The sequence below is a fragment of the Cucurbita maxima genome, unplaced genomic scaffold (assembly GCF_002738345.1).
Source record: "Cucurbita maxima cultivar Rimu unplaced genomic scaffold, Cmax_1.0 Cma_Scf00066, whole genome shotgun sequence".
Taxonomy (NCBI): Eukaryota; Viridiplantae; Streptophyta; class Magnoliopsida; order Cucurbitales; family Cucurbitaceae; genus Cucurbita; species Cucurbita maxima.
The window spans coordinates 617492-631370 of record NW_019272082.1 but is presented as its reverse complement, the minus strand read 5'-3'; the positions used below and the strand labels follow the sequence as shown (position 1 = coordinate 631370).

The 13879-nt window shown below is 33.4% G+C and overlaps 1 protein-coding gene across 1 annotated transcript; it reads right to left on the bottom strand.

Moving 5' to 3' along the window:
* Nucleotides 1-1794: 1794 nt before the first annotated feature.
* Nucleotides 1795-8563, bottom strand: LOC111472164 (polygalacturonase-like). Its single transcript, XM_023117815.1, has 6 exons — nucleotides 8267-8563; nucleotides 7834-8120; nucleotides 7474-7561; nucleotides 6917-7079; nucleotides 4744-4868; nucleotides 1795-2010 (listed from the first exon to the last, which is right to left on the bottom strand). Exons 1-6 carry the CDS (start codon nucleotides 8561-8563, stop codon nucleotides 1795-1797), a joined length of 1176 nt encoding a protein of 391 aa, XP_022973583.1.
* Nucleotides 8564-13879: the final 5316 nt, after the last annotated feature.

The window sequence follows — 13879 nt, the reverse complement described above, 5'->3', positions numbered from 1 at the left end:
TCGAAAATCTAGAAGCAAGATTTGGAAACCTTGTTCTAAATTGAGTCACTCCACAATCGAACTTGATCAAGGCTTGATTGAATGACTCGAACAAGAATTTCTTGAAACTTAAAAATAGAAAATATGATGCTCGAATTTGTAAGGGAAATGCCTCAATTTGAGATCTAAATTACATTCTTCCACGAATCTAAATTTTACATTACATATTGTGGGTATTTATAGTCTCTCGAAAAAAGACGCTTGTGGACAACATTTATACTCGATCCCCTTTAATCTCCACAAAAGAATAAGTCAAATTAACCATTTGACTTTTATATAATTTATGAAATTAAAAATAGTTCTTTCTATTAAATGTTGATGTGCTTAAGTTGGTTCGAAATCAATTGAACTCTCTGCGCGTAGGTTTGAATTCTGTTATTGACATTTTAAAGTTTTCCAACTTTAACCGTGCAAATATTCAATTGTCCTTCGTCAATCGTATCAGCTTCTAATTCTAGAAATTATAGTTGAATCGAGCCGATCCAATTTTTTAGATGAAGAATGAATGTTTCTTGAATCTTCTTCATCTTGGATCGTGTAATAAGTCCAGTTGGAACATTTGAAACACCGTGATTCTTATCAATAGAAATATTCATGTCTAGGACCTTGAGTCACAACTGACGATCTTCCATTGGTTAAAATTGAACAAAAACATTATCGAGTTTAAAGAATGGGGTTTAGATCAACCATTAATTGTTAGTTCAGGTGAACCAACCACATGATCATCTTCTACCTTGTGACTATTCCGACATGCGTGTGGGGAAGGCTTATATAGTCCGATATCACCCTTGATCAGCACATTCTAGGTCTCAATTGAAATTGGTTCCTTCACCAAACTTCAAGATATCTTGAACTTGAACATGTAGGTACCAATCTCAGCAATTAACATTAACTAAGAAAAGAGAAATTGAGGCTCAAAATCATGGGGTTAACCAAACTTACCCAGAACTTCGGTGACAGAAACTTTTTTCCATTTGCATGTTCTAGCCCTCAGTTCACTATGATTTCATCCTCTTTGCTATGAACACTAAGTGCCCAGAATTATACCTTATTATCTAGAAAATAAATGAAATTTTTAAGATTAAACTCTCTTTATTGGATCCCAAAACCGACATTTGAAATTCAAATTTGATCAATCAATCTACTTTGTTTCAATTTTGAGTCCTTTATGAAAATGTTGCAATCACCATAAAGCTTAAGATCAAGAGTTGGTCAATTTCAATAAAGAGAGTATTTCAAGAAGGAAAGGTCCAGGTCTTACTTAATAGTTCATTTCTTCGTACCTAAGATTGAGCCCATCAGTCCAAAATTCAACTCTAGAGACGTATTGTCCAATGCACGGGTCAATATCAAGCTGAACTCTTAAAAGGATAAACTACGGTGTCTACAATAATGGGTAGATTTATTAAGATTGTTAATGATTGGTTGAGCAAACTAATACTTACTTAAAAAACTATAAGAATAAGAGTTATTCTAGTATAATATTTAACGTCCATAGGAATAAGAGTTATTCTAGTATAATATGTCATTGACATTGTCTCGTCTAGTGGGAACACTTAGACCTACTCCACGACTGGAATTGTTTTAAATCACTAAATACCCTACCATAAGAAAAAATTTATTGGGTTTCGGTTCTTGTCAAAGTTGTTTGAGTTTTATGGTATAATTGGTAAATTATTTATAAGCCGTCTGAAGCATTTTTATTATCCTTTAATCTTAGTACCAACACGTTTTGCCAAAAATTAGATTTGTCTGCTAAGCAACCAGAAGGTTCAACCACACCAGAGGTAGTTCCTTCGGCATTTTTACATGAAGCTTTAGCGATGTGATTCTCGTAATTAGGTTTATGTCTTTCAAGCTTAATCCAGTGCAATGATTTATTGGGCTACAATCAAAATTGATTGCTATTTCAGTGGCGGAAGTTCCCTTGATCTCTTCGTATGTTACTTCGAGGCCTTTAACTCTAGAAGCCTATATTAGAATAAAGAAGAACAATCAATGTATGCAATGAAAACTGATAAACAAGGACATCATTTAAGCCGTAAAGGTTGTAGACATGATTTTGTCGACAGGTCATGCCCTCGTACTAACACAACAAAAATAGTAAATGTCCATCTCACATGAAAGCAAGTAAAGTGGTTAGAACGGGCATGCGGTTGTGGACACTACGTTCTGGACAAGCATCATTGGAACATCTGACACGCGACCGTAAGCAACGCGCCTTGGGCAAGCATGACCATGACACCTTGCAACTTGACTTAAGCTCACCTCGCCTTGACAAGGTGTGTAAGTTGTGAGGTTAGTACGCATGATCTCACTCCTTATGTGAATTATATGCATATATTAGTTACGTCTTATGATCTAATTAGGTTATAATTGGTTACAATACCTAATAACTTAGATTTTGTTGCATGATGAATAGATTATGTACCCTAAAATCTGAAGGGGTACTTGACGAGGTGGTAGAGCAAGTAGACCCTTGACTGAGACCGACCTTGCTCAAATTCCTTATAAGGAAAGGCTCGATAAGAACAAGCATCGGAATAAGTGGATACCATGACACTACAATCTATGATCTAGGCCACTAAGGTAAACTAGGGTAACATAAAAAGTGGGGACAATGTCAGATTATCTTGGACATCGAGAGTATTGAGATTTATCCCATAAAGCCTTGTAATTAATTGTTTAATTTTAATAATAAATTTGATTATTTTATTTAAAATTTAACATTATTCATGGTATGAAAAGTCCTAGATCATTGATGTACTCTTAAACAATATGTGATTGACATACAAGAGGATCATGTTTAAGAACAACCTAAAGGGCCTATAGTATATGGATAAGGTTTAGTCTCTTATACTGATAACATAATTGATACGTTTGTAATTGTTACAAATGATTATATCTAAATCATTCACACATGTGAGTGGGTGTATCTTATACTGCAAAGAGTGGACCACGAAATTATTTTAGCTCCCTTTACAAATTCATTAATCGAGAAAATTAATATTCTACAGGATGACCATATGCGACTCAATCTTAATCCTAAGTGAGTTGAGAATGACTTTTACTGCAAATTTAATATGTCTACTATTTTGGGAACTTACCAAATAGAGAGCTGTGAACATAATTTCATGAGATGAAATTCACTCTTTCCGTTCGATATAGAATAAGTAGACGATTAGTTTCCTTAAGTTATGATTTCGGGACTTGAACAATGGAGTCACACTCTCTCACCGACCCTAGAGGAACTTGGTTTATGGTTTGATCATAAATATATTGTTCATAAGAGAGTTAGTGGCACTTGAGGGATAAGATATTACGAACAACTCGTGATTGCTTGTAACGATTATATCAATGGTCAACTTGATCTACACTATATATAAGCGTGCAACTCTAGGTCTACCATGGAGTGGCCTATAGTTAATGAACAAAGTTGATTAATTAAGGAAAATATTTAATTAATTTTATATCATTGCAGCTTATAATCAATACGGTCACCGTAAGGTTCCTTTGCTAGCTCATAGTAACACTCAAAGGATCGATTTAGTTGAAGGAAAATTTCAAAGAAGAAAAAGTATTTAATTTCAAGTGTTCAAATTGATATTTAACATATGACTTAGATTAAATACAAAAAGAGAAAACTATATATAGTTGGGAGTGTTTAAATTACTATTTAATATATTAGATATATTAAATATAAAGAAAGAAAAATACATTTCATTTAATGGGTTCAAATAAGAGAAAAATATATTTATTGTTTTTGATATATTAAATATTAAAATAATCCATGTATATGGATAATGGAATGAAAATATATATTTGAAATTTGAACTACATTTAAATTAGTTAAATATATATTAGAATATCTTACGGCATTTAAATATGATTCGGGGAATATGTTTTATCCTACTATATTAGATATTCTAATATATTATTTGGTAAATAATCTCAAATCGTTGTAGAGAAGACCCTAGGGTTGAGCCAAAAAGCATCCCACGCTTTCTCCCTTCCAGAATTCTCTCTAAAAATCTCCTTCTCTCGTCTTTGCATATTTTCTTTCAAGAAGCGACCATGAGGCTTGACTTTGTGTTCGATTCCTAGCGTCCTGGCAGAAGATCCCCGCAAGCAGCATTTCTTTCCTTGGTAAGGCCCACGGAATGAATACTTTACGAAGGAGATTCAACTATTGGAGAAGTTGGAGCAAGTAGATTAAAAATCTGCGAGAACTTTCTCCATATTTCTTCAACGTAGTTTGTTTAACATTTTGTTTTGTTTAATTCTAAGTAAGATCAAGGACGATTCTAATACTTCCGCTGTGCTAGTTAAACGTTCATTTCCAACGGAGAGGTCAGCGGGACTCTAACAAGTTTGACCCACTGACATTTATAGGGAAGAACATAGCCCCAACTCGTCGAATAAGAGAAAGATCTAAACACCACAAGCTTTTTATGCCACTTTTTCAGGCAGGTGAAAATGAGACAAAGCGGACGCTATCCAATGCGAGTCTTGTGAAAGAGAAAATGTTGACAAGTGGCCAACTATGAAAGCTTCCAATGAAGCCAAATAACTTGAGTACATGTTCTCATGTGCACTGCCTCGATGGTTCAACTACAAAACACCCCACGAGTCCAAAAGTGTGATTTTAGGACAAAAAGATATCACAAAGGCTTTATGGAAGCTACCCTGTTTTTTTTAGAATACCATCACCATTGGCACCCAACATGCACTTGGTCCACTGACCACGGTGAAGGCTCGAGTGAACAACTTTGGCAAAGCCAGTGCTCTTATCCAGCACGAATGGCGTCCAATGTCGTTCCTCACCGTATCTGTGAATGTAGACACCCAAGCAATTGATAAGAGTGATAAAGTTGGACTAGCTTTGGCCCTTGAGCCATGATAGAATGATTTTACTCGCTATGGCAGGAAGAATTAAGGTAGAGTTTTCTGGTATATAGCCCCAAGTTGTTTGTTGAGACCTTGTTTATATGTGTTGATCAAGTCTTCCTCGTTGTTTTGGATTGTAGAAATAAATGTTAAGACATAAATTGAGCAGCTCAGTTCAATAAAGACATGAATAATCGTTAGTTCGTCCTATCACGCTAATTCAACCAAAGGAGGATCGTATATTTCTATCCTAACTAATGGATCACAAAATATCAAACATTCCCAAGTAAATTCCTAAAATCAAATTGACTATTTACATGCTTGAAAAAGTTCAGGTTTTACCCCTTCCTCAAGCTTAAATCTCTCCAAATATTATAATTTGGTCCAAATTCATGTTAAAAAAAAAAAAAAAGAGAGAGAGAAATTAGTAAGAAGTATTAAAAACAACATACATGTAAGCGATTCTCGTGATAGGAATTGACTTGACATGTTTTATATTTTGTGATCAGGTTGTTAGGATAGAAATATACATGTCTAGGACCTTGAATCACAATTTACTATCCTCATTTGGTTAAAATTGAACAAAAACATTAAAGAGTTTAAAAGATGGGTTTAGATGAACCATTAATGGTTAGTTAAGGTGAACCAACCACATGATCATCTTCTACCTTGTAACCATTTCGACATGCGTGTGGTGAAGGCTTAGATAGTCCGATATCACCCTCGATCAGTATATTCTAGGCCTCGATTGAAATTGGTTCCTTCACCAAACTTCAAGATACCTTGAACATGAACATGTCGGTACCAATCTCAGCAATTAACATTAACTAAGAAAAGAGAAATTGAGGCTCAAAATCATGGGGTTAACCAAACTTACCCCGAACTTCGGTGACTGAAACTTTTTTCCATTTGCACGTTCTAGCCCTTAGTTCACTATGATTTCACCCTCTTTGCTATGAACACAGAGCTCAGAATTATACCTTATTATCAAGAAATAAGAGGAAAGTTTTAGGATTAAACTCTCTTTTTTTGGTCCCAAAATCGACATTTGAAATTCAAATTTGATCAATCAATAAACTGTATTTCAATTCTAATTCTAAGTCCTTTATGAAAATGTTGCAATCACCATAAAGCTTAAGATCAAGAGTTTGTCAATTTCAATAAAGGGAGTATTTCATGAAGGAAAGGTTCACGTCTTACTTAATAGTTCATTTCTTAGTTCTTAAGATTGAGCCCAATAGTTCCAAATTTAATTCTAAAGAAGTCTTGTCCAATAGGGAATGATTAAAAAAAGTCCTAAAAACAACAACAAAAAAAAATATTGGTAGATGGCCACAGTCTCAAAGGGAAGTTATTGACAACAAAGTGGGTATTAAGTTCGAGTTCTCTTGCAAATAAATAAGTCTACCCTAGTTTGCATAAGTATGAACTATTTTCAAAATAGTGAGAAGGAAACATGACAATATAGCATACGGTCTCGATCATTGGTTCATAATGTGAGATCCATACAGAGGTTCGTGGTGGCTTTTGGACTGTCCTCCTATGGAAGTTATTTGAACGGGTCAATATTAAGCTGAACTCTTAAAATGATAAATTAAGGTATCTAAAATAATGGGTAGATTTATTAAGATTGTTAATGATGTGGTTGAGCAAACTAATAGTTACTTAAACAACTATAGAAATAAGAGTTATTCTAGTATAATATTTCATTGACATTGTCTCGTTTAGTAGGAACACTTAGACCTACTCCACAGACTGCAATTGTTTTAAATCACTAAATACTATACCATAGGAAAAAATTTATTGAGTTTCAATTTTTATCAAAGTTGTTCTATTTTTATGGTGGAATTGGTAAATAATTTAAAGCCCTCTAGAGAATTTTTATTATCCTTTAATCTTAGTACCAACACGTTTTGCCAAAAATTAGATTTGTCTGCTAAGCATCTAGAAGGTTCAACTACACCCGAGGTAGTTCCTTCGGCATTCTTACATGAAGCTTTAGCGATGTGATTCTCATAAGTTAGGTTTATGTCTTTCAAACCTAATTTAGTGCAATGATTTATTGGGCTACAATCAAAATTGATTGGTATTTCAGTGGCGGAAGTTCCCTTGATGTCTTCGTATGTTACTTCGATGACTTTAACTCCAGAAGCCTATTAGAATAAAGAAGAATGATCAACGGATTGCAACGGAGTCCGATATTTATTACCCATAAAAGTAATTTAATGTAACAAAAAAAAAATAATACTAATAATTTAGCACCCTTTTTAAACCAAACAAATTTCAAACAATTAAAGAGAAAATAAATCAATTATTTATAAAATAAAAAATTTGAGTTCTATTCAGATTTAAGGTTAAATATAATTAGAAAAAAATTAACTTGTATGAGATTGAAGAGAAATTATACCTAACCAGGACAGTCTTTCTCATATGGACAGTAATTTTGATCAATTATGATTGGGTTTTTCACATTATCCATATGATGTGTTGAAAATAAACTTTTGTAGCAAATCCACGGCTTGGTCTTCCCCAAGACTTAATCCTTACTCCATTATGAGTTCTAGAGAAAGTAGATAATGTCAGTGTAACGTTATGCACTCCATCCTCTTCGGCCTTTATCCCCAAGCTCCCAATGCTACAAATACATTCAATAAAATACCAAATTTTTCATGAGGTTTAATTTTCTCATTCTAACCTAATATATTAAATAATAATTTTGATCCAAAATAATTTTAAAATAATTTAAATCTTTTCTCTCACCCTCAAAAATAACTTTAAAATATATTTTTAATCATTCAAATTTAATTCAACCTTTAGTTTCATCTTTTAAAATTTAATGTGACAAATTTATTTAACCCTTAAAAAAAACATTTCTAAACATGTTCGTCATAATCTATCTCTAGCTACCTAGTTCCATGTCCAGGTCCGCATATAATACTTTCCATCCACAAGTTGGAGGTCCCTGGACTGATTGAGATGTAGTCGTCACCGTTGCTAATGCTCGAGTTGAGGATGGTCACATCTGATGATTGTTGCTCATGGATGCCATCAGTGTTTGGACTATCGTCTATAGACGAGACATTCACTCTTGTCATATGCACGTTTTGAAATCCATGCACCATGTTGAACTTTTGGCTGTTAATCGAAGATAATCCATTGATGTTCACATTTTGTGCATCATTTATTTGAATACTCTATCGATTCAAAAGAATCAAAAGCAAGAATCAGTATAAATTTTAAATTAATATTGTAATTCATCAATTGATTTTCTTTCAACCTTCAACCAAAGAAAAATTTTCAAATTGTATTTTTTATCTAGCCAACTCAAATTTTGCATTACCGTGGCTCCAATGGGGCATCTCTTTCCCAAGTGTTTACAATTCCATAAGGCAGTTTCTTGCCCATTGATAATACCACCAGTAATCGAAAGCTCATCTATGTGACTAAACTCAATCCAAGATTTAGTTTTAGCTAAAACTTGAATCTCTGAGGAAGCCACAAGAGTTCCATCAATGAGAACAGTAATAACATTGTTCTTACAAGGCCCATTAAAGCTCACACTTCGAACGTAGAATATACCCTGGGGAACGTAAATAGTGGCTGGTGTAGACGAGTCACAAGCCTTAGCCCATGTCATTTGAAGCACAGACGAGGCATCGGTCTTTCCATCGGACTTGGCACCGAGGCTAATAATATTGAATGGTAATTCATCATCTCAGGCATGGTTAAAAAACAGAAGTAGAAGGGAAAGAAAAACATGTAAGGTTACTAGAAGAGTTGAAGAAAAATTAATGATACCAGGGTTGGTGATAAGCAAGAGAGAGAGAAAAAGGAAGCAAGTGATAGGAAAACGGAAGAGTGTGGAGTGATATTTGTAGGTGATAAGGCAACCCTAATCCTCAGCCCAACGATCCAAGCTTTTGTTTTAGCAAGAACTCTTGAATCAAAGTAATTAAGACCTCCTTATACGAAATTTGGATCAACCAAGAGATAAGGCTAGAATTAGATTATCTTTTACGATCGAAGATCTAGAAGAAAGATTTGGAACCTTGTTTTAAATTGAGTCACTCCACAATATAACTTGATCAAGGCTTGATTGAATGGCTCGGGTGCAGTTCTACCCAAGAATTGCTTGAAACTTATAAATGACAAATATGATGCTCGAATTTCTAAGGGAAACGTCTCAATTTGAGATCTGAATTACATTTATCAACGCATCTGTTTTTTACACAACATATTGTGGGTATTTATAGTCTCCCGACAAAAGACGTTTGTGGCTAGGATTCAATCGATATGTTTGTCGACGGGATTTATTCCCGATCCCCTTTAATCTCCACAAAGAATAAGTCAAATTAACCATTTGACTTTTACATCATTTATGAAATTAAACATAATTTTTTTTAACAAATGTTAATGTGCTTGAGTGGTTAATGTGACATATTTTTTTTGAATTTTCATGACATTTTTTTGAATCTTTTTTGGTAATAGGTCCATTTTTTTGAATCTTTTTGGTAATAGGTCCATTTGGATTCGAATTTTGTTGTTGACATATTTTTTTGAATCTTCATGACATTTTTTTGAATCTTTTTGGTAATAGGTCTATTTGGAACACCGTGATTCTTATCATCTTCCCCCTCTTTAGAAGGATTCGTCCTCGAATCAGAAAAAATCATCACCTTCTTTCTGTCACCTCCTTTTGAAATGTTTGGATTCGAATTTTGTTGTTGACATATTTTTTTGTATCTTCATGACATTTTTTTTTTAATCTTTTTGGTAATAGGTCAATTTGGAACACAGTGATTCTTATCATCTTCCCCCTCTTCAGAAGGATTCGTCCTCGAATCAGAAAAAATCATCACCTTCTTTTCGCCACCTCCTTTTGAAATGTTTATTCTTATCATCTTCCCCCTCTTCAAAAGGATTCGTCCTCGAACCAGAAAAAATCATCACCTTCTTTCTGTCACCTCCTTTTGAAATGTTTTGATCAAATCTAAATGCTTCACTCACAAAAATATTAGAAGGAAATTAGTAGGAATAGGAAGCAAATGAAGTGTATTCTTAAAGAATAAATGAGCAGCATGCTTTGCATCCTCCATAAATCTATATGCATGCTCATGCTTTGCATCCTCCATAAATCTATATGCCACATGCTTTATCTTCGGCCAACAAAAGTGTTTATGCAACATCTTATAAACTTTATTAATCCTAAGATGTCCCATTAAAGCACCACCATATGCTTCTCTAAAAAACAAATCATTTATAGAGCATTTAGGAATACAAAGCATACTCTTAGTAATTAAAAATTTATGAAACACATAATAATCATCCACCACTTTTTTTTGCAAGACAAGATGCATAAATAGTTCTAAAGTCTTGGTCATCTCTATATAATTTAATAATATGCTCAACTTCAAGAATTTTTGCAGTAAGAGAAGTAAAGAGATCATACCTTTTAGATAACACATGAGCTAGTATTATCCTTACCTTGCTTATACTTTATGACATATGAAAATGTTTCAATAAATTCCACCCACTTTGCATGTCTCCGGTTCAGTTTGCTTTGACCCTTCACATACTTTAAGTTTTCAGGATCAAAGTGGATCACAAATTCTCTAGACCATAAGTATGTGTTGCGGCACATGCAATATATGAACTACAAACCTTTATCATAGGTAGGTTATTTCAATGTTGCCCCATTTAGTTTTTCATTAAAATACACTAACGGCTTTTCATCTTGAATTAAAACAACACTTATTATGACCAAACCACATGCATCACATCCAATTTCAAAAGTTTTATAAAAGCTAGGCAAAACAAATAATGATGCATAGCTTAATTTGTTCCTAACCAAATTGAATGCATTATCTTGCATTCCTCCCCATTTAAAAACATCATTCTTTTTGACTAAATCATTCAATAGTTCAGTTATGGTTATAAAATCATCTATAAATCTCTTATAGAGGTTAGCTAACTCATGAAAACTTTGAACTTTACGTGCACTCTTTGGTGTTGGCAAATCCATAATGAATTTAACTTTTGTCTCTATCTAATGCTATTCTACTTTTATCAACTATGAAGCCAATAGAGTGAACTTTTTCCATGCAAAAACTACCCTTATTAAAATTAAATTTCTCTTTTCTATGTGTAATCAAAACTAATTTAATATGCTCCCCATGCCCAAGCAAAATCTTCAAATAAATTATAATATCATCAATATAAACAACATGTTTTCTCATATATTTTCTCAAAATATTATATATTAAGCGCATAGGTTTACTAGGAGCATTAGTTAACCTAAAAGGCATAACAAGCCATTCATACAATCCAAACTTAATATTGAGAGTTGTTTTCCATTCATCTCCATTCTAATTTGATGATATCCAGATTTCAAAATAATTTTTATACATAGACACGAATCATGCAATAAATCAAGCATATCGTCTAACCTAGCAATAGGATGTCGACACTTTATCGTGATTTTGTTGATGACTCTATTATCCATGCATATGCGCCAAGGTTCATCTTTCTTTGGCACCAATAAGTCTCGTATAGAACATGGACTCAAACTTTCTAGTACATAGCCCTTCTCCATGAGCTCATCCACTTGCCTTTGAATTTCTTTTGTCTCTCTAATGGGAGGTATTTTTTTATCTTGAAACATGTCTTCAAATTCCTGTAAAAGAGATTGAAAAAAACTAGGCAAAGCCAAGTTGTTATAGTTAGAGACCAAAAATCCTCCGTACATCCGTACAAAGATTGATTTTTGTGAAAATCTTCTCACCTCTACAAATGTAGCCAAATAACTATCTCTCTTCTTTTTTTCTTCGATTTCATCTCTAGGCAAAGCCAAGTTATTATAGTTAGTGACAAAAAATCCTCCATTGTACATCAGTACAAAGATTGATTTTTGTGAAAACCTTCTCACCTTTCCAACGGTAGCCAAATAACTATCTCTCTTCCTTTTTTTTCAATTTCATCTCTTTTTTCATTTTCTTTTTTTCTCTTTGATTTTTCTCTACTTTTTCACTAAACTCTTGTTTTTCTTTTAACTCTTTTTCCTTAAACTCTTTCTTTCTTTCTTCCAACTTTAATTGATCAGTTACATATGCAGAACTCAAAGGTATAAGAATGGTTTTTATTACCATCTTTTACAAAAGAATACCTATTCAAATAGCCATCATACATAACCCTCCTGTCAAATTGCCATGGTCGGCCAAGCAATATGTCTCCAGCATGCATTGGCAACACATCACAAAGAACTTCATCTTTATATTTTCCCAAAATAAAAGATATTAAAGCTTGGGAAATTACCTTCATTGTTCCACTATCATTGAGCCATTGGAGCTTGTAAGGTTTAGGATGATCTTGAGTTGGAATTTGCAACCTTTTGATCAACATAGTACTTGCTACATTGGTGCAACTTCCACTATCAATGATAAGACTACAAGCAATCCCCTTGACTAACTACCGCGTGTGAAATAGGTTGTCTCTTTGATCATCAACATCATTCTCCATACTTGAGTTTTAAGAAGTCTTCTTGTAATAAGTGCCAAATGAATACCATCTTCTAGTTTCTTCTCATTCTTCTGGACTTCTTCAACTAGATCATTGATCTCCCCTCCATTTTTCTCGTCTTGGTTCATGATTGTACAAACAGGAGTTTTATATGCTTGGGACCTCACACACTCAACTCACTGATTTTACACTCAGGAACACTTGTGTTTAACACTCAAAGGTAGACTATTTGGGAAAGTGACTAATTTCTTATCAAGGTAGATAATATGGATAAAGAAATTCTGATAGTAGCGAGCTATTCAAGACAATCAAGACAAGGTAATTACGTAGTAACAACAAAATAAAACAAGAAATGAACAAATAAATAAGGGACAAAGATATTTATGGATATAATTGCACACTGAAAAAAAATGAATTCCAAAGAGAATGGTCATGAAGATCGAATACAACAATTAAAGATTTATATGCTGAAGGGAAAAATGAGAATAGAAATTTATTTGATCTTCAAATAAACGTGCAAATGGTCTAATGATAAGGATATATTAAGAACAATATGATAAGAATTTTTTTTTTTTTCTTTCAAGATCTAAATATGATCTTTAACAGGACACTAAGAACAAAGTAGAAGGATAATGAAGAACGTTGGAAATGACAGTAAGAAAATAAATGACAGATTTAAAGAGACGATAAACAATAGCGGAAATTAAAGATAAAATCAATTCTAGAGTCGGCCACAAAGATGCAAACTACGCTCTGATACCAAACTAATAAGGCAACCCTAATCCTCAGCCCAACGATCCAACCTTTTGCTTTAGCAAGAACCCTTGAATCAAAGTAATTAACACCTCCTTATACGAAATTTGGATCAACCAAGAGATAAGGCTAGAATTAGATTACATCTTACGATCGAAGATCTAGAAGCAAGATTTGGAACCTTGTTCTAAATTGAGTCACTACAAGAATTGCTTGAAACTTAGAAATGACAAATATGATGCTCGGATTTCTAAGGGAAACGTCTCAATTTGAGATCTGAATTACATTCATCCACGAATCTATTTTTTACATAACATATTGTGGGTATTTATAGTCTCCCGACAAAAGACGTTTGTGGCCAGGATTCAATCCCGATATGTTTGTGAGTAGGATTTATTCTCGATCCCCTTTAATCTCCACAAAGAATAAGTCAAATTAACCATTTGACTTTTACATAATTTATGAAATTAAACTTAGTTTTTCTAACAAATGTTGATGTGCTTGAGTGGTTAATGTGACAGACTTCAAATCAATTGAGCTCTTCGCGCGTAGGTTTGAATTTTGAATCTTCTTGACAATACGTACATTTGGAACACCGTGATTCTTATCTGTAGTTAATGCTTACCCTTCTAACTCTAATTTTAACCTAAGTGTCTCAAGAACTATTCTATTCTTGTTCTATTTA